The sequence below is a fragment of the Lagopus muta genome, chromosome 4, assembly GCF_023343835.1.
Source record: "Lagopus muta isolate bLagMut1 chromosome 4, bLagMut1 primary, whole genome shotgun sequence".
Lineage (NCBI taxonomy): Eukaryota > Metazoa > Chordata > Aves > Galliformes > Phasianidae > Lagopus > Lagopus muta.
Window position 1 is genome coordinate 34,230,068 of NC_064436.1, and position 25,677 is coordinate 34,255,744.

The following is a 25,677-nucleotide window of genomic DNA, read 5'->3' on the forward strand; positions in this document are numbered from 1 at the left end:
TATGAATGTGAAAATAAATACATCTACATTATAGCATCTACGAAATTTCAGTTTTTCTATCAGTGTTATTATAACTAAGGGGTTACCTAAACCACTTGATATTCTTAGTCTTTCTTATTCTGTACCTTCCTTTTCTTAAAAAAATAAAGCATTTTCACTGTTTTAACTAACAACCAGAAAAGAAATACACCATGCAAGTGCAACCATGTTTAAAAGTAACTTGATACTGCTCACCCTCATACTGGATCGACGTAGCTTCTTTCGAACATCTCGGCGGATATCATTCACAGCCACCGACTCCAGTTGCTGATAGCGCTGAATTTCTTGATTTATAGTTCCTTCACTCGCACCTAATTTTCTGGAGATAAATTACAGTGGAGTTATCTTAGAAAGAGATAGCACTATTTCCACTGTCTCAAAAGCAGTGTTGCACTGATGTTCCGCTTTTACTGAAAAAAAAAAACGGGGTATTCCCCAGGAGTTTTATGAGCGCCAAATATAGCTTCAGAAGATTTATCCTTGTTTCATATTGCAACTTCTAGGTGGGTGTTTTTTCCTTAAAGAGGACTCTTTGATTTTAAGGTTTTAGTGTCCAAATCAATTAGCAAAGCAGATAGAGAATGCAGAACAAACTAGTATGCAAGAAGACACCAAACAACAGTATTAACACAGGGCTAACTCATGTGGACAATACATATCACTAAATAACTTAAACAACTCCTTAAAGTACCTGCTATTTTGAAAGAATCACAGTGTACTCTACTTCTTGTACAGTGAGAATAGACCCAAAGCATATTTTGATTGTGGAACACACATTAAAGAACATTTAGCCTAAAATCCAAAGTTCAGATACAATTGGCCTGTTAACGCTGACAGTAATTTTATTCCAATACAAGTGTCTCCACTCTGTTATTTAACACCTAATTACCAACCTCTATATTCCTCTCCATGACTGATGCATAAATAACTCTTAGTCTACTGTAGGTGAGAAAAAAAAAGCAAAACCAAAAGTCCAACAAACCATATTTGTGAAAAATAACAAAGTTCAAAGATGAAATTTCTGAAATTTTAAACAATTCTTTCAATGTTCTGTGAAGTTCATCATGTGAGATTTATTTTAAAATACCACGTACAAGATGCAAAAAGAGTCAATTTATTCTTCCAGTGAACAAGACTAAGTTTACTACTTCGTTAAAGTAGTCACCATAATAACAAGTCAAGTGGGAATTAAAATTTTGGATCAACAAGAAATTGATAATGATTGTCATTGTAATGGAGAGCCAAAGAGATTAATTTGATGCTTGGGAAAGAATGTGAGAAAACTGATATTTGCTTTTTGTTTTTTCATGGAGAATCAGAAAAGTCTTTTCTTTCCTCCCTCTTTTATTATTAAAAAACAACAACAAAAAAAAAAAAAAAAAAAAACAACAACAACAAAAAAAAACCAGCAATTCCCTTTTGACCATCACAGTGCTGCAAGGTATATGATAAGGAAGGGAAAGAAAGAAGTCAGCTGCAGTCTGTTATCCCCAAACTTTGTGCGAGTTAAAGCAAAATCCAACTTACTTTAAGTCATCAATAACTTTAGCTTGCTCATTGAGCTCTCTGATATCAACTAAACGTTTCACAAATTTTCTTCCTCGCTGTTCTCCAGTTTGAATGCTAGAAGCTCCCTGCCGCCGGTGATCAACAATTTCCTATTTAAAATAAAGACGTATCAACGCCCTCGTCAGAAACTGGACATGAATACGATTCAACAAAAAAAGTGAATTTTACACCTTAAAATTTGGACTAGAGCATGCAAAAGAATCACTTTCAACTCAAAAGGCAGCCGATTGGAATTCTTCCAGTGATCCAAAGCCCATCATTCAGTTAGACACAATTTAGCTACTACATACATGTCCCCATGAGCAGGATCTGCCTGCTTTCATATGTGATCTGCTAGACTGAAGAGAATCACAGCTCGCTGACCCCAACAGAAATTCTACAGGAACAGAGTATCGTTGGTTTGTGGGACTCAAACCCAGCAGGTGATTTACAATCCGCTGCCCAAATGTTAGCTTGCGTGCATCTCCACAAAATGAACCTCCACCTGATTTCTAAACAACAAACAGGAACATTAGTGTTCTGAGATGAAATCTTCACCGGTGGCAGGCAAGAGACATTCACGATAGAATACCTATTAAAATAGTTCTATGTGAAATTGAAAAATAAGATTAACAGATTATTAGGTAGATGTACCAGAGAAAGTTTCTTTCATTTGTTTATGTTAGTAATACACTCTATACACTTACAAGAAAATGTAAGAAAACATACATATAGCTACAGCTTTTCCAGTTCAGGCACCTGAAGTTAGTTATCGTATCTCCATGTTTCCAAATTCAAATTCTAGATTACACCAGTGGAAATATGATCTGTGACTTCTTGTGTCTTGTGTTTTTAATATGGCATTAGAAAACTAACAGATTTTTGTTTGTTTGTTTGAAACATGAATCTTACAAGCTATGAGACTAGCAAGTTGAACTCAAAAAACTCAAGACTAAGACCTTTCCTTTTGACCGAAAACTTTGTCAAGCTCATTGCAATCAACAGTACTTATTTTGGTTGATTAACTTACTGCATGTATAGTCGGAGACATAGTGTCAACTTCATCCTCATCTGACAAGTCAGCTATGTTTACAGAGTTGAGGTCAGCAATATCATCAATATCTTCTTCTCCTGTCAGCGTTGTGAGGGTGTTGCCTAAAGCATTCAGTCTTTTCCCAATGTTTGGATCCATATGAACATCGATACCACACATCTTCCATAACACATTGAGTGTCCAGGTTCCAGCACTACTACTTTCTGAATTTATTAAAAGAAAAAAAAGAATGTTTATCCAGTTAGATTAGACAGCATTTATCAGCTATGAAGAAATGTCTTCACTGCCCACTTGGGAAGAACTTTGAGGAAAATCTACCCCGCAGCTTGTTGCTACAACTTTGCAGCTACTAAGTTATTATTTCTTCAAAACATTATGTATGCAGACAAATCTAATGAAAATAAATACTCTTCAGCAAAGTTAATAGCGAAAGCAGGATTTCTAATAGCAGGAAGTCTAAAGGATGTTCATCTGCATGAAAAGAATGCTGACTTTTTTAATACCACCCCCCCCCTTTTTTTTTTCTTTTCAAAGTGTCAAGTCCTTGAACAGTGAGGCTGGAGGATGATATAGGTATAGCGTGTCATCTGAATACCGTGTCCTCCCAGGGTTTTTCTAATGAGTACCACACTTTGTATCACCAAAATCCAGTTCTTGTGAAAAGCAGAACTACAGAATGTATTTTTTTTCCTTCTAAATGAATTCAGCCTGTTTCTCTCCATTGAGAATTCCACCCAAGATATATTTTTATTAACTGCAGCATGTATTTTATTCCCAAGTCTCCTCAACACAGAAAAACAAATGAGGGACCATTGTGAGCAAAACTATGGGTACAAGGGACACTACAGATGCAATGTTTGGGCAGATAGATGAGAACCACCAAACTGCAGGTATAATGACTACGATAAACAGTGTCACTTAGTTTTGAAGCATGTCAGAACTCAGCAGGTGTGGCTGGGAGGAGAAAGCATGGGAACTACAGGAACTGTCTCAGGAAGCGCTAAGACAACACAGCTGTTACAATGAACTATTCTCCAATCAAGGAACAAACTGATACACGCAGAAAAACCCACACCAATTAAATTACAACACAGTTATCAAAGCATTTAATTTTCCTGTTTTATGAATTCTTTATTTATATCTGAATGTAATTATTAAAAAGTATATTACCTGCTGCAGCTTGTCCTGTTGTCCTAGAACATACTTCATATGTACCATCTGGCACAACACCTGCATATAAAGCACATGAGCAGGTTACGCACACAGTTTGGAAGTTGCTTTAGACCAGCCTTTCCAAATTCCCCCTCAAGTCTCTTGTGCTCCATAATCAAGGCTTAAGCATAGTGGACTGGATTTTTAGTTTTAATTCCCATTGAATTCCTTTGTTCATATTTGTTAAGGTTGAATTTACAAGGTAACATCCAAGTTCATATCAACCTGAAATTTCACATGAATTCTAGAACCTTCAGTCTGATATAAATGAAAATCATCTGTATTAAAACACTGAAAATTTTCTGGGACCTTATGACATCATACAAAAGCAATATATCTAATTCTTCCAACATTTATCAGACAAAACATCAAATTAATTCTCACGGTAAGACAGTGTCCCTTAATAAGGGAAAGCAACGTGTTCTAACAGTAATACGACCGTTTAGATTCACATTATTTTGCTTTCAAAAAGCCAAAGGTTTTTCTTTGTGGGGAAAGCTCAGTAGTTTAAAAAGGAGCAACAAAGGGTAAATGGAGATTTATATCTGCAATTCTATTGTGCGGTATGAAATCTTACTTACATGCATTCATGACTAGATCTCCTCTTATTTCTGGTTTCCAGTCATCCCAACTTGTCTCAAAGCCATCAGCAAAGCGGATACAGAAGTTTTTGAAGTGACCTTTGCTAACTAAAGATTCCGAGGAGCAGGCGGTGATTAATGTGCTCTCAATGGTCAGAACTAAAGCAGAGCCAGTGTCAAGATCAGCTGTATGGTTAGACTGGAAAATAATATCAGAGAGAATTCACTCAAAATTGCAAAGTTGAATATTGACTACACACTTAATGTTTATCTTTTCCTATCACAAAACTGCTCCCTTTCTCATATATTTTTGTATTTTCCTTTCCCTGCACAAAGTTTCAAAAGTACCACATCTGTTCATATAATGTCTTGAATTGCTGTTTTCTAGCAAACACTGCAATCACATTAGGGCAATAGAAGTTGACCTCATCTGGAAAGGGAAAGAAAATCTACATTTCATCATGGACTAGATACTCAAGTACTGTGAACCATTTTGTTACTTCCTAAGCACAGAACAAAATTTCAGGGCTTTAGTCTGTTAAAAAAAAAAAAAAAAAGCAAAGCTGTAGGTTGATCAAATGATGATGAAAAGCAGCTTCTAGACTTGCAAGATTTTTTGGTGTTTATTTTGTTATCTACGATGGTGTAGAACATTGAATACACAAATTGTCTGATTAATTTCCAGCTCTCTGTTTATGTTAGTCTCTCATTTTGTTCAATGGCAAAAAAAAAAAAAGCCCACATACTCCCTCTTCTAAAGCTATACTTCTTTTCATACAACATATTTATTGCAAGCATACTGTTCTATATACAGCTTTATTAACCAGATTTTTTTTTTAAAAAGAATTTACTCTTTTTTTAAACATAAAAGCATAAAATACCGTCTGCTTTGTCTGCAGCTGCCAGATACAAGATTAAGTACCAGAATATTATGTCATTATGAGTTCTTGGTTATTGCCTCATTACTCCTGTATATTTCAATGTATTATGACTATTCCTTTCTACATCATTAAAATGAGTCATTTCTGTTCTGGAATTATTTCCCTTTAAGAATATTCTCTATTCAACACTGGAACAGTCTCTGAATTCAGGGTTTTCTCTTGAAGCTATATTGCACTATTTATCCTTATAATGCTCCACTGTTATGTGTATTTCATTTTTTAAACTGCTGTCAACAGGCAATGTAGTGTTTTCTATTTTGTAATTAAGAGGTGCTGATCATGCTTTTACATATGAAGAGACAGACACAACTGCAGTTATTTCTAAGGCAGGATGAACAAAAGGAATACAGATTACAAAGAATTGCTCTGTAACTGAGAATAAAGCTTCATACTTCCAAGAAAGTGAGGGCCACTGATTGAGCTGCCTTCCTATTTATCTGAAGAAAGAATCAGGATTCAGGTTTGCGTTCAGAACTGAGGAAATGTCCTGCAACATGCTCTACTGGTTGCCCAGAAACTCAGAAACCTGCACAACCTGTGAAAGGATTGCTGTGGGCCCACAAAGCACGACCCTTCAGATGCTCCACTGAGCCGTTTCTCCTTAAACTTAAACACAGGAAGGGATACCAGAAGCATAATGCAACATACATTCCCTTACAGAATGAGTTAACAGTGCATGAAAAAATACACTGTCATGTACATCATATTAGAATCTCCCTGCCCTATGATATACTTTATGCCAGCGACTATAGTTACTATAGTTACATCTCTTTCTATAACCTAATCTGAATTCTTAAATGAAAGTAACTGCTTGAAAAACACAAATCAAGTAGTAATTCATACTGTCATTCCTCGTTGTGATTAAACAATAGTTCGTTTGCGTATTTTAAAAAGGCTTTCTATTTTTAATCATATGAAAAAGATTAATTGAAATTTCTGATGCAAGTTTTCAAGGAAATATGAGTCACGTGAACATTTCCATGGACTTTTAAAAGGCATATGGCATAAATGAGAATCCAGTACATTTCCCCAAAACAGAGGGACCAGCTGAAGCATGCATAACTTTGTCTTGCCATAAGTTAGAACGCCATTTCCATCATGAACACCATCACTACTGCAATTATCAACATGCTACAACTTTTTCATCGGTGTAACAAAGAATTACATTTATGTACATAGAAGCCATATACCACATAAAAACGGGTATTTCAACAGACTCAGCAGCCACGCTGCTTCAGATACTTTGCTTACCTGAGGTGTGTTTGTGATGGGTAGGCAAATTCCTAAGTCATTTACAGTCAGCTGAAGAAATAGAGTCCCAAAAGCCTGTGCAGAGGTTTGCTGGATTCCAGGCAGCATGTCTACTACTTCTTTTGTGGCCATGTGAATATCTTTATGCAAAGCCATTCTCTGCTCATTCCAGTTGTCATATGCAGCCTTGTAATTCAGCCAAAATAGCACAGCTTTAGGAAGAAACCAGAATGCTTGGTTGAAATGAACTCATACAAAAAAAAAACAAAAAACAAAAAACAAAAAAACAAAAAACCACTTTTTTTTTTTTTTTCTCTACTTGTACTGTTTCTCCATTATGTTTATGCTGTGAATGCTTAGCAATGGGCATGAGTGCACATACACACATATACATACTCAGGATGTACTTAAGAGGTTCATGGTGCAAAGAACAAGACCAGCAAAGCTGGTTACTGCACTAAAATACAGAAAACAATGCTGCTCTCAGCTTCAGGAAGACATACAAAAGCATATTCCTCCAAACTACCTGAGAAATAATCATCTCACTAAATCAAATTTTTGACATGAGGACTTTTTAATCTATTTGCAAGCAGCAGATCTCCTATAAATAGCTAGGATATTTCATTAAACATTTTTTTTTGGCATGAAATAAACTGAATCTTGAATATGCAAGCCTGTTTGTGAAAAAAAAAAAAACAAAGAAAGAAATAGCTTGTTCTCTATGAAAAGAAATTTTGCAGCAATTGTCTCTTCCATACCTCTATCAAAGGCCACAGGCTGAGCAAAAACAATTGGTCTGTTCAAAGTAATAAGTACAGCTTCTCTATCTGATGAGCCACTGATTTCTTCTCGGAGAGCATTTCTTAATCCAATTCTTGTCTTAAAATAGGCGACCTGATGAAAGTCTGAGCCAGCTTCTTCATAAACCTTAGAATGTTCAGAAACGGAGCGCAGGAGAAGTTCATAGCAGGGAGGAGGTCAGGGAGGAGGAGAAGTAAGTTAGTCTATTTGACAAAATGTAGAATTACAACATGAAGTGAAGAACTCTCCTTCCCCCTTTTCTTCTTTGATCCAAATCTTCTTTGAGGATAATCAATTTCCTCCCATTAGTTTCTAATCACAGTGTTATTTTTCTTATTTATTGTAAAATAAGTTTACTGTTAAATAAAATAACTATTCAGATTATCTATTTTGATACCACGTCTAGATTCTAAAACTTGTATTTGTTTCTAGGCAACAGAAAATATTTCTGTACCACAGAATTAGTTATTCCAGGTGATACCTACTCCATCGTTTTATCAGAACAAAGAAAGAAAACAAAACCATCAGTTGCCTCAGTTCTGCATTTCTAAATCATGCTCTACTAAGTCTCAACAGCATATGGATAGATGATGAACACCAACCTGATGTTTAACAATCTGTCCTAGTGCCAGATTTAAATCCACCTGGCATTTCCCAAACAGTTTGAGGTAGCTGCTACTTCCAGGCATTGCTTTGGTTTGAAGTCTGTTTGAGAGTTCAAGTTCTATCAATCCAGTTTCAAATCTTACAGCTCGCATCGAGGGTGTTGTAGCCGTCACTTGAATTCCCTAATAAATAAGGAAAATAAAGGAGGAAATTAAAGTGTGGCTCCAAGGCAGTAAGAGAAGTGGGGGGAATAAAATAAAAAATCTTTTTCACCTTGCATCTAAAAAAAGAAGAAAAAAAAAAAAGGCATAATGATTTTTCACAGTGAAACCTCAATAAACTATAAGACTACTGGAAGCAAATTCAAGATTCTTCACGCAGAGTATTCTTGATTCAGTTAGCTTTCAGGTGTAAACCAAACTATTCCACCACTAATAGCATCTAGAGCCATTGTTTTATCATTATAAGGTTACCTTAAACTGTAGGCTCAATGAGTATAAAAGAATTTTTGGTTTTTCTCCATCACTTGTGCCATCATGTTCATTCCAAAGAGGTATTGGCTGCTCACCTCCTATACACAATAAATATACACATTCAGATTTTTAACACAGAAAACATTGTAAAACAAATAGGTTTTAAGAAAGTGACATCGAATTAAGCCTCATTTCTATCAGTAATTTGCTAAAGTTTTATAAAAACAGATATAGGTTGAAGACATGACATACACAAGTATAGGTTCAGCTTGTTAAATATAGCTAATACTTCCCTACTAGAAATGGAGACAAAGAGATATGATCCTCCCTCATCAGACTTTCTGCAGGAGGACTCGAAGCCTGCTAGGCAACTTGAAAATCTCATTTTCAAAATATATTAGTGCAGGAAAAAAATACATATTTTCTTATTACTTGATAGTACAAAGTAAATGCCAACCAAATACCATGCATGGAAAGAGGCACTGAAATCATATCAATATCTTTCAATAATGGAGAAGAAGGTATTCTCTGGCAATTTAATTTAGCAATTAATTCCTCATCCTGGCACATTTCATGCCAAGTTATACATCCCTAAGTTCAAGCAGCAATCCTGTCTTAGCTACCCCTTGAGATCTTATCCGCATTCCATCCTAGTTTATAGGAACAAGTTGTTACTGGGAAAGGCTAAGGCCATTAATTCTCTTGAAAAATGCCAACTCTTCTAATTAGTTATTTGGTGGTAAGAGCTGGTAGTTAAATCATGGATTTTTTTAAATGTTATATACAGTAAGTTTTTAATCACCCAATATTTATCTGAGTGTCTTTCCTCTCTGTAGTGAGGCTGTGAATGCCTCCTCCCTGGAAGCATTCGTGGCCATGCTGAATGGGCTTTGAGCAATCTGGTCTAGAAGGAGATGTCCCTGCCTACAGCAGGGTGGTGGAACTAGATGAACATAAAGGTCCCTTCAAAACCAAACCATTCTATGATCCTGCTTTTTTAACCACCCTTAAATATTCTTAACTATGGTCACGCAAAGCTACAATAGGAACCTGAGGGCTCTGAGAAGCAAGAGGAGTTACTATTTTTCCATATATTCCACATATTCCATATGTTATCCACATAGATATTAAAAACTGTTTTTACAGTGCTCTGTTCACTAATTGGATTGTGATCTGTGAAACTCCACCTTACATTATTTATCCTTGTGTAAAAACTAACTATTGATATTTTAGTGGAACAGAAACCATATTTAGGAAATCCACTTCAGTCTACTAGGCTAATTGGGAAGCTCAAGCCATGTAAATTACTTTGTTATAAGCCCAAAGGACAAAGCTGTCTCTTTTTTCCCACTGCTTCACATTCAGCACCCAGGCCCCAGGTCTGGATTGCTCGTGCCTGACCACACTCCTGCTGAATTGTACTGCTGGGCACAGTACAGAAGGCAGCAGTCACATCCAAAAGAACAGCAGGCTACTACTCCCAAATTTATGGTCTGAAAAAGCAAAGAACCAGCAAATGGTAATAAATCTCTCACATAAAAACAGAGAAGAGACTGAATATACGAAACTGTGAAATGCTGTAAAAGATATAATGTATATAATATACCTTTCCTATTTTGCTGCTTAATGCTCTTTCAAAAAACTAAAAAAAGAATAATGATAGCTGTTAAAGTTTTGTTCTTTCCCCAAGTGTTCTCTTACTATACAATGCTGACGTATTTTGCCTCGAACAAACATAAGGTGGTATAAAACTTTTTCTTCCTCCCATTCAGCAATTCAGATATGTTCAGTTTCCTTCACTGCATCTTTGAAGTGTATCTGGACCTGCAGAGCTGTATTATGCATATTTACGTGTGTCTTTGAATGTGAAAACACACACACAAACACTCCTTTCACTTATACACCACTTGCTAAGTTACTTTTCCAGTGTTTCCAATTACTAATGAATTTTTCCACTATGCAGTCACTTTATTTCTGTAATAGCCTTTTCATGACCAGAAACATATTAAAAATCCAACTACTTGAAATTCCACCCACTTGAGTATGTATTCATGTTTGTTAATCAGTAGCATTTCTTTCTCCTACATCTTTCTGCCTTTAAAACCTTAACTAATAAAAATTGTATTTCCTTTATTTCTCATGGTTATTTCGCCTATTCATTTTTATTATTTATTAATAAACAGTCTCTATTTTACATATTAGTTATTGCTTATATTAGTTATTGCTTTCCATTTTTAATATTCTTTGTCCCATCTACCAATTCTTATTTTGACCTAAAGAACACGAAAACATTTCTACAGTTTACTTCTTTGCTGTTCTGTTCACCTCCTCCTTTATTGTATAATACCCACAGTAAGTACTGTCTATTTTTTTAAGCTACCAAAAGACAACTAATTTGTAAAACAAAATTTCCAGTCCATACTTTCTACTCCAGAGTAGTCCTGTATCAGTAAAGAGTTCTGATTCTCTTTCAGACTGAGAAAATGAAGTCTCTAACAGGAAGAGCTGGAAGTGATTGGACCTATTATTAAATGATGTGCAAATTCTGATTCACCTATATTCTGATTCGCCTATAACTAAAAAAACAAAACCTTTTGTCCGTTAGTTTGTAAGAAAATAAATGCGTTGTAACTCTGATTGTTCCTAAACAGATAAACACAGATATTTCCCTTGCACACTGAAATGGGACAACACCAATATTTTGCAGCTTTGCATTAACATGTCAAAATGATCATGTTTCCCTGAAAACATTCTCTGGAACAGCTGCAAGATTTTCCAGAGTCTCTGTTCTTACCTCAAACTCAAACTCTGTTGCTTCCTTCCATTCAGTGTTAGGCACAAAATATGGTGTTTGAATTAAATTCAGAGAACGATATAATGTTGCCATCAAACAAAGTTTAATAAAAGTTCATTTTAAGTGCTTTTCCTTACCTGAAACTTTCTGTATGACTTCATTTACTTCCTTCATGAACACTTTTTGTACAAACACTAAATGATTCAAGAGATCAGTTGTGAGATTATGTTCAAAGGAGCCAACCTACAGGAATAAAAAAAAAAAAAGCACAACTTTAGAACAGTTGTCATACCTGTGTTTTTAAAACAATATATTTTTAACTCTTACGCATATATATTTTCAAGACTAATCATTCTTGACATAAAAAAAAAAAACAACTGTGTGGAAACTGGTATGCAAATAGAATTTGTGACACACAAATAAAACTCTAAATGATTTGCTGAAGTTGCATTTAGCTGCTCCTTACACCTATGCAGCTTCCTTATCATTCAAATATGTATTTTTAAATTTTCAAAAATACGCATTTTTGCAAAATGTCTGGCAATTATCTGATACAGAAGCATAAGCTGTCAGTTTTAAATGACTCCTGAATAATCAGCATGATATGCTTTTACTTAACTTGACTGATTAGAAATATTCATTCCAAAAAAGAAAAACAAAAGGAAAGTTTATGTACATCTTCCTTATTTGTTTACATAAAATAACATATTCAAGACCTTTCAAACATAGGTGGCTGCTCATCAAACCAAACACTGAGAACGTTCAGTTTCTATTTCATGCAATTACAGATGTTACATTTGGAACAACTTGTAAACTTGAGAGTTCTGCAGAAAGCAGATAATTAAGCTAAGATGAAGATGCACAAACAGAAATACAAAAGAACAGTTATCAAAGATGTCTTTTGTTTTCAGCACCTACTTCAGCCACACAACGTAAGTAGTTCCCTTGTAAATAATAGCCTTGTTTAGCAGGCAGTTCATCTATGCTCCATATTTGGTCTGAGTAAGTATCGTGTTCTTCCATGATATATTTGCCTGACATAGTGACAGGAGGAAGGTTGAGACTTGCAGAAGGAGGAATGGTTGACATATCAGTGGCAGAGACTTTTGAAGTGAAGCGCAATCTATGACTTGGAAGCTCAAAATTAAATCTTGTCTGGGCACCTGTTAAAGGAAAATAGGGAAAAATATCAGCTGGAAAAAAAAACACCCGTATTTATGCTTAAGTTTAAGAACACTTTTAGAATTAAAAAAAATCTTAAAATGTTATTGAAAGGCGTATGTCTATACCTCTCACGGTGACAGAGAGAAATATCCAGTCCTCTTGTTTTTTTTCTGACAAGACCAAACTAAAAGCCATAAAGTTTAAAGTTTCAGAGAATTCTTACCTGTCATCCCATGACTCCGCATTCTTCCCATCTTATATTCCGCCTTCAGAGAGGGCAAGAGTGCTGCTCCAATAGCTATACCATCTATCATGGCACTGAATTTAAGAACTATAGGCTTCTTTTCTAAGCCTTCTGGCAGCTGTGGAAATTCATTTGTTTCAACAGGTGTTTGATTAATACTTGTTGGAGTCTTTTCAGAGGGCAAAGGAGTTGCAACATCTTCTTTTGTGGGCTGAGAGCTATATACACAACGAAGATAAGAAAAGGCCATTCTAACACAATGCACTCTCATATGCTTAAAGTAGCACCATGCCATAAATGGATGGCATTCAGTCAGTGGCATGCTGATGTGCCACACAAACACTTACGCCGTTGATGGCTGCCTGATGAGATCTGAAATCTGCTTCGAGAGCTGGTGAGAACTGCGCACCATCATGCTGTGAAGCGTGGCAGGGTGCTGTGGAATGTTTATGCTGATGGCTCCAACTTTGACCACAGCAGCATTGTTTGTTTTCAGCCCTCTCTGGGCACTATACAAGGCTTGGGATTTGGCAATACTGCATTTCACTACAGTTCTAACAGAAAGTGAAATAGGAATTATTTGCAAATCTTTCAAAATAATTAAAGCTTTATGTTAAAACAGGTTTTAAGGATTAGCTTAATTTCCTAGTATTCAGATAAGTCTTTGTTTATAAACTACACATTAATGTTTTGTTCATTTACACACACAGATGCACTACATGCCACAGACAACTATGCTAATATTTAAGAAACCCACAAGGCATGCATTGCAAAAATACCAATACCTGTTACACTGTTATTCTGGCATAATCTAAGATCATTTGAATTTACACACACCAGGCTGCACATCCAGAGACAAATTTTCACGCACATAAACAAGAGCCTTCCATTTCAATTCCTTCTCAGGAATATACTTGAATCATCCTTTTCATAAGATGACTTAGTGAAATCTGATTTCAGCATCCAAAAAGGTCCATGGAAGGAATACTTGCTAAGCAATGAATACATAGAAAGTGATAAATTGGTTAATCAATTAATACTGACGTTTATTAGACTTGGTAATTTGTACCAGTATAAGCCAAAAAATATGTTTATATTAATTTATATTAATTTGATAAGGATATCATTCACAATGGTTATATAAGGTAAAAATAGAAATGCACAAAGATGACAGTTGTAGATTGCAGAATGAAATTTTGGCGTATCAGAATTCACTAAGCTCCTGTTAAAAAGGATGCAAGGGGTAACACATCTATGTTTCTAATTTCAGGTTAATTACTGGTGGGTTACCCAGGGAGAATTTATTATGTAGCCAGCAAAGAGTATTACAGCCTCAGAGTGAAAGACAAATAGTTTGGAATATTCAGTTCATCAACTAAGACGTGCAAAAACTATTACTCCCTAAGTATTCTTATTCACTTATTCTGTGAGGCTCTGACACATTACGTTAAACAATGGTTGGCCTAAAACATCTTCAGGTGTAGAAACAAAACACCATCATCCCTCTGCTTATAACAAACAAGTCTGCAGCACTACTGCACAATCATAGGCCTATCTACAGTGGATTCCAGAAACAGTTTCAGATTTTCACACTCATACAAGGGCTACAAGAGACCTAAAGCAGTTACAAATTAAAATTTTTGAGTGGAAGCTCAGTATGAAGAAGGAAACAAATCTCTATTTGCAAGTATTTTCAAGAAGAAAACATTTATACAAACACATACTACATAAGAAAAGGGCAGATTTGACTCCACGTGGCACGGAGAACAGAACTAGATGATCTTTAAGATCCCTTCCAACCTAAGCCATTCTATGATTCTGTGATTATTTCTCTGTTGATGTTTCCATGTTTTCTGCTCAGCTCCACCAGCTAAGCTTTCTGACTGATCTACTACGAGGCCATTCAAAAAATATATTTTTCTTCCTTCAATAATGCAAAATACTACTATATTGACTGTTCAGGGAGTCAGGGCTTGATGGACAAGAATAACACTCAAGGGAAGTTGTAAGATCTCTTCCTGGTGTGTACCGTATAGACATAATATAATCTTAATCCAGACTTGCTTTAAAAGCAAATTCAGTTGGAGTTGAAGTCTGTTTGAGTTTATAATCAAATCTGAGCACACACTAATTCATACAACTTGAAGCAATTCCTTAATTTAAAAAAAAAAATAAATGCACAAATACAGCTTTCATGGAAGAATTAGATTGGAAATAATATTCTCAGTGTGGACCTCCCAAGTACCGAACAAGATTAACAGTGCATCTCTGCTTATATATTTGCATATTTTATGTAACTAATGAATTTCACTGTCATTTGTCTGGTCTACAGAAAGCCTACTTCCATGACTTCCATGAAAGTAGAAGTCAGAACAACTGGGTGGCTATACACTTATTCTGAATAATCACTGCACACTGTGTGTCTGTAGTTTCACAGTGTGCAAGCATGCATCTATAACAGGACTGATTGAGTACTGTCAAAATAATTAACATTTAAGTTACATCGATGTAACTCATTCAGAAGTAACTCTGTCTTCTAATGTCAATTCCAAAAATGACAGTTCTCCCAAGTGAGTCTTGAACAAACTCTCTGTCCCACTATAGAAATAGCTATATGGCCACCAAATGAGAAACTACTTCCACACAAAGGGATCTAAGAGACCTGAAAGGGTTCACCTCCATGAGTAGCAGATGCACAGAGTTTTAATGCAAACATTCTATGTTAGTACACCCTTGTCAGCAAAGCTAGTAACACAGCACTGAAGTAAATAAAGACAAAAAAAAGAAATGGTCCTCCTCATACTCAGATCACAACAGGTACCACCACAGCAAGCACAGCAGTTTCTTATCCAATTAAAAACTATCTTTTCTGTCCTCTGCGTTTATCAGCATTATTTTCACTCATTAAAACAAGCACAGAAGCACTTCTAAAGAACTTAAATCAGTGAAATCACTCTAGCATTACAGTATTGACAATATAATGTAAGAACTGCCCCTAAAACTAGACTGTTAAAAGAGAACATACAAGTTGGGGTTTTTTGGACACATACTTGCAGGCCACATTAAAACCTTACCTAGCTATTATTAGATGTTAAACTGAAACGTATTCAAGCAACATCTTCCTACACAATCACACACAACGAATGCAGCCGTTAGCTATATAACAGTTAGTTGCAAGACTATTAAACATAATAATATGACATACAGAAACTCTTGTTTGGCTGTGCTTGTAGGAGATGTAGGAAAATCCTCCAGTCTATAGATGAAGATTGAAGAGAAAGCAAGAAAAACAAAAACAAAGCAAATAAAGAATAAACAGTCATGCAAAATTAGTCAGTTAATTATTTGTAACCCACAATATGACATTTACTTTCAAAGTTAATAACTTTGAGGTTTGGGGTTTGTTAGTTATTTCTCGTTTTTTTCCAAAAGATTTAGTCAACATTTTCCCCCTTTTTCCACCACTTCTATATTAAAGTTCTGTGACGTTATGGCATAAAAAAAGACACGAAAAACCTCAGCCATCTTCAGAAACATTGCATGGCTGTCAGATCAGAACTTCTATTTATCCTTCTGAAATACGTTTATCAGGCACAATTTAGCTGTGAATATCAGTAAAATTCTATCCATTTGAAGTCCTTCATAGTATTTTCCAAACTAAGCAGGAATAAATAAATAAAAGGAAAAAAGAAAGAGTGACTCAAGTCAAGTTATTTATCTCCTTTTCCACAAAATTATTAATATTTTAAAACCAGATCACATACTGAGGGTTACTCAGCTAACATTCAAACTGCATGAGGGTGTTCTGTTACAAAGAGTTGTACATTAACTGTTGTTTTGCAACTCAACAACTTTCAGCTGGAAACAAAGAAAAATAATGCATGCCTTTCCTGAGTCTGTGAACCCGGTAAAAAAATAAATACATAAATAAATGTGGATGTTGAGAATGTCATTCAAGATGTTCATGCACAAAATATGATTTTCTTTCTTTTCTTTTCTAAATTGTGTCAATTATATAAAGAACAGGGAATGAATATCAGAATGGTAAAAATAACAAAGGAATCATGCAACAGGGAAGCTCAGAAAAATTTCTATTACAGTAATGATACAGATCTCAAATAGGATAAATCAGCATTAGTAAGTTAAATATTACAGATAAAATCTTGTATTATTTAGTGGAATCTACAAGTTTCCAAAAACAATTAGAAGCATAATAGAAACATTAAATAGTACGTAATATTGTTTCCATGAGTACATCACATCCAATAAAACTGGTGCAGAAAGGTCTGATTGTATGATTTATTTATTTATACGAGAGGATCTGTTCCCTACAATTTTTCAGTAAGGTCACCCATTTACACTGCGACCCTGCAATCAGTTCAGAACTCACTAACACCTGCCATTCCAAATAGAAACAGGAGTACTTTGTTCACAGAACTGTAACTAAAACTTACATAATTGAGGGCCCTACACTGAAACCATCTGCACACCATAATCCTTAGCTCATTCAAAGATGTGCCTTTCATAGAAAAGCCTCCAGACAGCAGGAACACACAATTAGCTTCAGGAGTCAAACTCGGGCCAAGTTCTGCAACAGCTGCACAGTCACCATCAGACTGTAACTTCATGGATTCTACCTAGAATTACATTATCAAGGCTTTCTCCATAAGCTACATGACATTAATGTCACGAAACTGATACTGCTACTACACAATGTTGCTTGAGACATTTTACATCATCAGGCATCATACTTACTGAATATTTGGGGTAATTCCCTCCAGCAGGACGATATTGACACCTCCTATGTGAGCAGTGGCACATGTCTCAGTCATCTTTTGATGCAGTACATCTTTAAGAAAAAACAGCACTTAACACACATCATTCCTTCTAATACTTCCAGGTAAGCCTACTACTTTCAAAAACATAGAAGCAACAACGTAATTAATAGATTACAGTTTTAGTAATCACAGTATGATACATCACATTTAAACTTTGACCAAAAAAAAGACTTTCGAAAATGAAAGCAGTAGCTTTATCTCCTGAAAGAATTTTTTCTCATAAGTCATTTTATGGAAATCGTGCTTCCTTTTAAACATCTCAGCATCCCAGTAGCATTCAGTATGTTATTCTAAAAACTATTCTTTTATCACCCTCACTCAGTCACTACGCACATCCATTTGTAAATAAAACATACTACAAATACATATACATTGGTGTAGGTATGCACATACATATGCAATGTAAAGCCACTACTGAAATTAATTACAGTGTACAATTTAGCTTATCACACCTTTCATTTTTTCTTTCAAAGTGAAACTCCCATGGATTCTCTTCAGCTCCGATTCCATTGTCAGACCACCAATATCTGCCTCCAGGTGGGTTCGATTCACCATGCCTATCCCAAATACTATGAGAGTCACGTGCTGTGGCTCCGAAGTCACCAGACTGCGCTTCCTCTGCACATCTCTGCCATTATCCTGTTCATTCTCAAACACCACTCTGCAAGCAGGTTCAGTTGGGCTTCGAACACCTACAAAAATACTACTGAGTTACTTGAGGATATTTTAGAAGAAATCCTTAGCGTATCTGATGTATAAACTTTTGTGTTTGGAACCAAGGATATGTCTCGTACATTTTAGGCAAAATTATTCCATTTTAATAAAATTGGCACCCAAACCAAATCCTAGACAAAACAGGGACAATAGTAAAACTGGTTTACCTGTTGGCCCAAAGGTTTCAGAAGACTTTTCTAAAATCCCAGTTGGATCAGAAATGAGTGAATAGAAGTTCAACAGTTTATACATATTTTGCCAACACTCAGCAGAAGGTTCACTCTGTTCTGACACAGTAATAGAGTCAGAGTCATCCATATGAATAGTCATGTCAACCACATCTTTTGAGCCTTTCCTGGACACCTTAGAAGTTCTTCTTTCTGACCTGCCCAGGGAATTCTTGTTTCTAGACTCCTTCTTATTGTTCTCGTTGTTTGCTCGTTTGTTCTTAGTGTTGTTCACTCTGTTACCTCCATTAAGACTTCCTCGAGAGCTCCGGCTAAAATCAGAGGAGCGGAAGTCTCTGTGTTTTCGGGTTTTAAAAGTAGGTGTTGGAGAGGCGGAACCAGCTGTGTATCTGCTAAGTTTGATGTCTGTTTGCGTGGCTTTGATGTCATCAACCATTGTACTGAACTGATGAATAAGACGAACCAGTGCCATATCTACGTGCTGGCTTATGGACTGGCAAGATATTGTGAAGTTACAGTGAAAAGTATTATAATAGCGTTTATTCAAGTCATGAAAAGAAAGGGCGTTGGCAGAGTGATGAGGTGTGCACATGGACTTCTCCATTACAACTGCACTAATACTGAAAGTTTCCAACATCAAAGCTGGTTTGAATTCAAGAGGAGGAAGGTTGACAGCTCCTTGTCTAGGAAAGAAAACATACAAGTTACATTTTATTTCTCTCTATAACTGGCATAGAGTCAAATACATCTTACAGTACAACTGATTTACTGAATTCAACCTTTCCTCTTATGGCATTGCATTCATACTATAGTTTTAAATATTGGAGATGAACCTTTGTACTTCCATTAACACAGTTACCATTCAGTTCATTGAAAACTTAGTTTGGCATTAAGTTCTTTTATTATATCCTAAGACATCACCCAAAACACTCAAGGGAGGGAGAAAAGAAAAAAGAATACATTAATAAATAATTAGGCATTTACAATGAAAATAACAACCTCATTGCAGGTGAATTACAAAACCTCAATTCAGAACATCTCAAATTTCTTCCACAGTAATTCCTATCTACTACCCTTCCCCAGTCTCCAATTTTCAGAAGTAGCTGAGGTTCAAATACTTGAAATTTTGAAGTCTTTACATAGGAAGAGAAATACAAAACAAAAATAAAATGTGTCAGATTAAAAAACAAAAACAAACAAACAAACAAACAACAACCAACAACAACAAAACAACTGCGCTTTAGGATTGCATTTGTCTTCTTCACAAATGAAAGCCCTAATTTCCATTCTTTAGCCAATATATGTATTTTCAAATATTTAACAAAATACCTTCGAGCTCGCTTGCTTTTTCTGTCCTTTGCTGTATCTGAATCAACAATATCTGCTCTGAGGCAGTCCAAAGTTCCTGAGAATGAAAGGTACTCTCCAAAGTACATTCTGTAGCAGAGTGGCATTGCATCCTGAGACTGAATCCCTGTGTAACTTAGAAGAGGTTTGAAAACAACCTACAGAACAAAGAACACTGATTTACTTTACATTGCCTAGATTATTTCTATATTCTCATTTTCCTACATCATCATTTGTTGATCTATCATTACAGTAATATATAGAAAAAAATAATTTTATTGACTGTGCCAAAAAACAGCAAAAGAAGGAAAAAAAATGACAAGCTTTATGAATTTTTGTGTACAAAGATTGACTACATAACAAGTTAACATTGAATACTTAGCTTTGGGAGCAAGCTTTATGCAGTACAGTTGAATGTCCCCCCCATTAAAAAGCACTCAGAAGATCTAGGCTATTGTCACAAATGCTCTAAACATTCATTGAAGTTATGAAACAATTTTCTAATCACTGTTCATAAAATTTGCTAAAGAAACCTCAGACGTTACTTGAGCCTTTCATCCTTGCACAGGATGCATAAGACAAGCATGTAAGAAAATCAGGATAAAATTCTAATTACTGTAGAATTTTATTAAGTAAGTAATCAGCGAGCCACCCCTACCTGTGCATCCGCTAGCTGGACAGCAGGAAATCCCTGGTTACCTTCTTCCACACCTGCAATGTCATCCTGACTGGTGCTGTGCTGCGAATGTGTGCCATCCAGGGTGTTCTGGTCACTAGACAGAACTGTGTTGAAGTCTGAAGCAGAGGGTATGGTAGGAAGATTGGGTGCAACACCTGAAAAATAAATACCCTTGGAACACTTACACCACAGCATTTTTTTTTAACATGATTAACTCTATAAACTCATCCAAGTTTATAACACATTATAAACATAGGAAGTTAGCCTCCTAATCTAGTCCATAGCCTTGCAAAAATGGCATTCAGAAACAGTATGATATTGTTCAGCTCAAATTTGAAAAGCACAAAAATTTTCCCTCCTTTCTGTACTCCTTCTGAAGGCCTGTATTGCATTCTACTGGATAGCTAATACACCCAGCGCCTTGAGTTTGGATTGGACTTGCTTCCTGTGAGACAGAGATGTTCTGCCAATGCATGCTCAGCCAGAACTCAACATTACAGCACTTACCAGAGAGCCATGGCTATCTGCTTTCAGAGAAGAATGATTTATTTATATCTGCATCCGAGTCAGAGTCACTCAGTCTAATTACAGGAATGTAAACTTGTGAACAAACCTTTACGGTTTCAGCAGGAAAAAAAAAAATAATGTAACTTTCTCTGAAAGCAAAATTGAAAGCTATACTTCTACCATATAATTCCTTTTGCAGAGAACCACATCACATTTAATAGAAAGGCCACACCAGTTGAGCAATCTGTAGAGAACAAAGATGTTTTGGGGAGATCAGACTATTTGTTCAACATTAAAAACAAACAAGAAACAACTCTGAAGTTATCGACCACAATTAGTATGTTGTAACTGGAAGGCTGTTAATCAAAGAAACATTCAAATTTAGAGTTGCAGAAAATGAAGACATATTTCAGAAGAAACAGTAAATGCAGGAAAGTCAACCCACAGTCACATCTTCAACTCAGTTGCTACTAACAATACCTGTTGGAAGACTGTTGTGGCCAGATTTGGTGGCTGGACTTTCTTGTACTACACTCCCTCTGTTGCTCACAGCATTTGACATCCAGTTGTAGAAACTCACAGAAGATGGTTCAGACAGCAAAGGATGTTCAGATAGCATATCTGTGGCCACAGTATTTCCTATACAGATAAATCATAATATTTCACATTTCAAGTATCAATGTAGGCAAAAAACAGGAACACAGCATAATTTTACCGAGAATACACATCTACTATCAAAACAGCGAGTCTAGTTCTGTCTGTTCCAACAGATTCTGCGTCCTTCCAAACTACACACACTACCACAGAAACTATACAAGGATATTAATAGATGTTGCAGTACAACTATTTTTGTGTTTGTTCATTTTTACCATAATTGGAGGAAAGCAGTCATTAAGAAACAGAAGTACCTTTTCTTCTGTAAAATATTTCATCCTCTGACAGCAAAGGAGAGAAGTTTTAGAGCAAAAGCAACATCAAACTTATCTGTTTATATAAATTGCGGCAAGGCAGGCTCAACAGTAACACACAATGTACAAATTTCAGTGCATGTAATTCAAACTTCTACAAAGCACACGTTCAAAGGACCATTAATCTGTATACAATAATAAAAACCTGCAAATTACAAAATTACTGGAACATTCATTTCAGTCCACTTTCTGACCCACTTACAAGGTCAACAAAAAAGAATCACCTGACAAATACAGAACAATTGCTCATTCCTTCTTCATTCAAAGAACACATGTATCTACATACATACGCTCAGAAAGTAGGAAGGCTATATAAAAGGCAAACACCTTAGTTTGTTAGTTGCCTTTTTTTTTTCCTAATCCAAAGCACATAGTATTTGTTTCCAGGAAGCTGCATGATGCATTGATCTCTAGAGCTGATTTTTATTTTTAGGGTGGGATCTGCCCTCTCTTCCTATGCCATCAACCCTTCAGCTACATCATACCTGTTCTTGTTAAAGAACTACTTTTAACTGCAGTTGTACTTCTTTGAGGAGTTCCTTCCAGAAGATTATGCAAGCTAGGAAAACTTCCAGTAAGATAGCTGAGCAGACTCTCTTTTCTTGGACTTTCCTTGACTGCCATGCCAGAACGGCCAACATGCACTGGCGAATCCGTAGCTGTATCTCCACTGGTGTAACTCAAGGAATGATACGGATGTATGCCCTTGTAGACAAAACATAAAGAAACCAATGAAGTGTTGTGTAAACTGTAAAAAGGAAGTGGCATTTGTTCTGAATATGAGATTGAAACACAGTAACTATGAAGTCTCACTCCTAGAAATTTTAGACAAGTAGCATTTTGCTTGGGCCAGGTTATACACCGCAGAGTTATTGCACAGTAAGTTGCTTTTAAAGTTGCTATAATATTTGAAAAATAAGGTGTAAAAATAATTTTAAAAGCAAAACGTAACAAATGGACTTGCAGATGTGTATAATTAATCTAAGACAAATACGTAGAAGGAACAGTACACTGACTGTAAATCTCATTTGGATTTAGTATTTGAAGATCAAATCCCTTGCACCCATAGTATAAATATAGTCAACTCCAGGGAAGGCAAAGAATGGGAGCTGGGGACTTTTGGCAACAAGAGGAAGGCTCCTGCTTCACTTAAGTGCTTACAGCTTACAAACAGGATCTCTGCCTTCACAGCTGAAGAACAGCCAGATATGCAGAGCATCTGGGCTACCAAACCCTAAAACATGCAAGACCAATAGGAGGAAGCAGTGAGTCACAGGACTTGGTGACTCCTTGCTACAGGGACAGGAGCACATATCTGCTGATCTGACTTCACATCTAGAGAGGTTTGCTGTCTGTGGGGAGCCCCAGCTGGAAGACAACAAATTGCTTAAAATGCCCAACTTTTTCTGTTCAGAAAATGGAGATGAAAACAAAATATTCCAGTTTTCTGAGCAGTTTGTGGAGATAAAAACGACAAAATTTTGCAAGCTAATGGAATGCTTTGCCAATTTGAGATTTGAGATAACGAGAAAGATTTCTGTTCCCACTAGCAGATTATAAGCAGTGATCTGCAGGCTTAAATGACACAGATAGATGTTTTTAAAGTTTGGTTCTGAAGTTCAGTGGCAAGAAAAACAATAAAGAACAGATACAGAATGTACATCGACTTATCAAACATTTCTTTTACAGCACAAGAAGCACATTCTCTATGTATCAGTTACTTTTCAGACTAGTGCTCACCTGCAGCCTACATAATTGATTCTAGACAGACCAGCTATAAACCTCTTTTTCCCTTTGTGCATCATGCTATAAGCTTACCTTTATTTTCAGAACAGAATCACTATGAGTGTGAGTCTTGGACAGTTTCCTCATGATCTCAGCACCAGTAACAGGCCCAGAAGAGCCACTAGTAGGTGGAGGTCGATTAGCTGTTCCTTCCAAGAGCATTGTATGCTCGCTGACAGTAGCTGGAACCAAGCAAACAATTCTTCCTCAATTGTATGTATTACAGGGAATCAAGATTATCTATTATTAGACACTTAATTACCAGTAGTCGTGAACTTCCAGGTTCTGTTACATACCCACACATAGCTGCCTAGGGAATACTAAGACACGTAAGAAAATCTCAAACACAAGTACAATCTTTTTGTCCTTACAACATCCTACAACAAGTACTGCACAAAATAAATGTGCTATACTGCAGGTGAGCTCACTTGCTTACAAAATTCCTGCTTATCTTCCTCTCCTAATCCATTTATAAGAGTCCTCACACAGGGGACAGCATTCTCCACAGCACTCTTATTAACTAATTTTATTTCTTAGGACAGTAAAACTGAATGTAGATGCTAAAAACAGAAAATAACTGATTCAACTCAAGATAGTTAAATAGATTGTTCTAATTGACAGATATTTATGCCCTTCCTTCCAGTAGTTTTTAATTAACTTAGCTGTAAATCAGCTGAAGAGACAGATGGGTACTTTCTGCAATGTGTAAGTTGGCAGTAGAAATCTACCACAGACAAACCAGTAAAAATGGAATAAAACAAGATTTATGAAAATACATCTTCATAAAGGGAAGATGGTAGATTTGAAGCTGTTCCTGAGAGAGTTCATAGAATTGTGTGTTACAATCTTAAGATAAGAAACTGCATGACAAAATTATAATTGCAAGCTAACAAATAAGAAAACTGATGTATTTTGGGCTGCGAATAAGACAAAGCATGTGAAGCAAGACACAAAATTTCCTTTTTTGCTTTTTCCCAAATGACATACAATAATAATATTATATTAACACTACAACCAGTGGTTTCAAAATGAAGAGGATTTTATAAAAGAAGCTTGATGATTCTACAGAAAGAATATAGTATCTTGAAAGCATTAAGTGCTTTGAGAGGAAGTTATTTATCCCTATGAGCTTTTAGGAAGAGAGAAGAACACTAAAATACCTGCATCAAATTCAAACTCTGCTCCGTCAGCACTTGTGTCACTCTGAAGACCCCCTCCATCCAATCCAAGCCCGTCCTCGTGCTCACGGCAAACACTTGTATGCAGTTTCACAGGCTGAGTTGGTCTGTGTAAGCTGACTCCTTTGAAGGCTGGGGTCACTACAATGAACTTCATCCACTGCCTCGCTAGGGCGACCAGACCTTTCTTTAAGGTAACTAATGCAGGAAGGCCATCACTCTTAAAAAAATTAACAGAAATGGATTATCATAATGTTTTAGAGTCAACTGTAGGAAAAAAGTCAGCATTACAGAATTATTTTTTCAAAGACGAAACGCTCCCATTCCTGCAGGCCTATGATGGAAGTGTGCTGGCACCACATAATTTCCATTTAAATATATGAAGTCAAAGTGCTAAGAGATAAAAACTGCTGTTTTACCAAACACAATAAACACATTAATGTATATGACCTGAGGATTGAGCCCAAAGGGACAAGAATAAGCAACAGGAAACAGGATTATTAAATATGAAATGAAAAGCATTCAAACAGTTATAAGACTCTAAACTATGGACTGAAAATTAGAGCAGCCCCCGAGTGACTGCAGAAACAATTAAAAAAAATGAAATTTGGGGTTTTTTTGTTCATAGCAGTCATTCAAAAACATAAATTTGAAGTAAAAACACAGATTGTTTTGACTGCATCACTGAGTAGCACTAAAAGAAAAAACACAAATGAAACCAAATAAACCCCAACACCACATACTTCTTATTTTTAACCACAAACC

The 25,677-nt window shown here is 36.0% G+C and overlaps 1 protein-coding gene across 12 annotated transcripts in view; it reads right to left on the minus strand.

Moving 5' to 3' along the window:
* Positions 1 to 25,677, minus strand: part of BLTP1 (bridge-like lipid transfer protein family member 1) — a 109,238-nt gene that overhangs the window by 23,498 nt on the left and 60,063 nt on the right. For 8 of the 12 annotated variants that reach the window (XM_048941263.1, XM_048941267.1, XM_048941262.1 and 5 more), the window contains exons 40-63: positions 24,895 to 25,132; positions 23,768 to 23,916; positions 22,435 to 22,654; positions 21,462 to 21,620; positions 20,454 to 20,629; positions 19,778 to 19,953; positions 18,428 to 19,131; positions 17,999 to 18,238; positions 17,464 to 17,557; positions 15,914 to 15,964; positions 13,056 to 13,262; positions 12,688 to 12,926; positions 12,219 to 12,463; positions 11,438 to 11,543; positions 8,507 to 8,604; positions 8,030 to 8,215; positions 7,385 to 7,553; positions 6,627 to 6,838; positions 4,435 to 4,633; positions 3,812 to 3,871; positions 2,618 to 2,844; positions 1,899 to 2,099; positions 1,567 to 1,697; positions 235 to 358 (exon numbers count right to left, since the gene is read on the minus strand). In XM_048941263.1, the coding sequence (XP_048797220.1) occupies positions 235 to 358; positions 1,567 to 1,697; positions 1,899 to 2,099; positions 2,618 to 2,844; positions 3,812 to 3,871; positions 4,435 to 4,633; positions 6,627 to 6,838; positions 7,385 to 7,553; positions 8,030 to 8,215; positions 8,507 to 8,604; positions 11,438 to 11,543; positions 12,219 to 12,463; positions 12,688 to 12,926; positions 13,056 to 13,262; positions 15,914 to 15,964; positions 17,464 to 17,557; positions 17,999 to 18,238; positions 18,428 to 19,131; positions 19,778 to 19,953; positions 20,454 to 20,629; positions 21,462 to 21,620; positions 22,435 to 22,654; positions 23,768 to 23,916; positions 24,895 to 25,132 (4,611 nt within the window). The remainder of the gene's footprint in view (positions 1 to 234; positions 359 to 1,566; positions 1,698 to 1,898; positions 2,100 to 2,617; positions 2,845 to 3,811; positions 3,872 to 4,434; positions 4,634 to 6,626; positions 6,839 to 7,384; positions 7,554 to 8,029; positions 8,216 to 8,506; positions 8,605 to 11,437; positions 11,544 to 12,218; positions 12,464 to 12,687; positions 12,927 to 13,055; positions 13,263 to 15,913; positions 15,965 to 17,463; positions 17,558 to 17,998; positions 18,239 to 18,427; positions 19,132 to 19,777; positions 19,954 to 20,453; positions 20,630 to 21,461; positions 21,621 to 22,434; positions 22,655 to 23,767; positions 23,917 to 24,894; positions 25,133 to 25,677) is intronic. The other 4 variants (XM_048941268.1, XM_048941266.1, XM_048941260.1 and 1 more) reach the window with 3 other exon arrangements.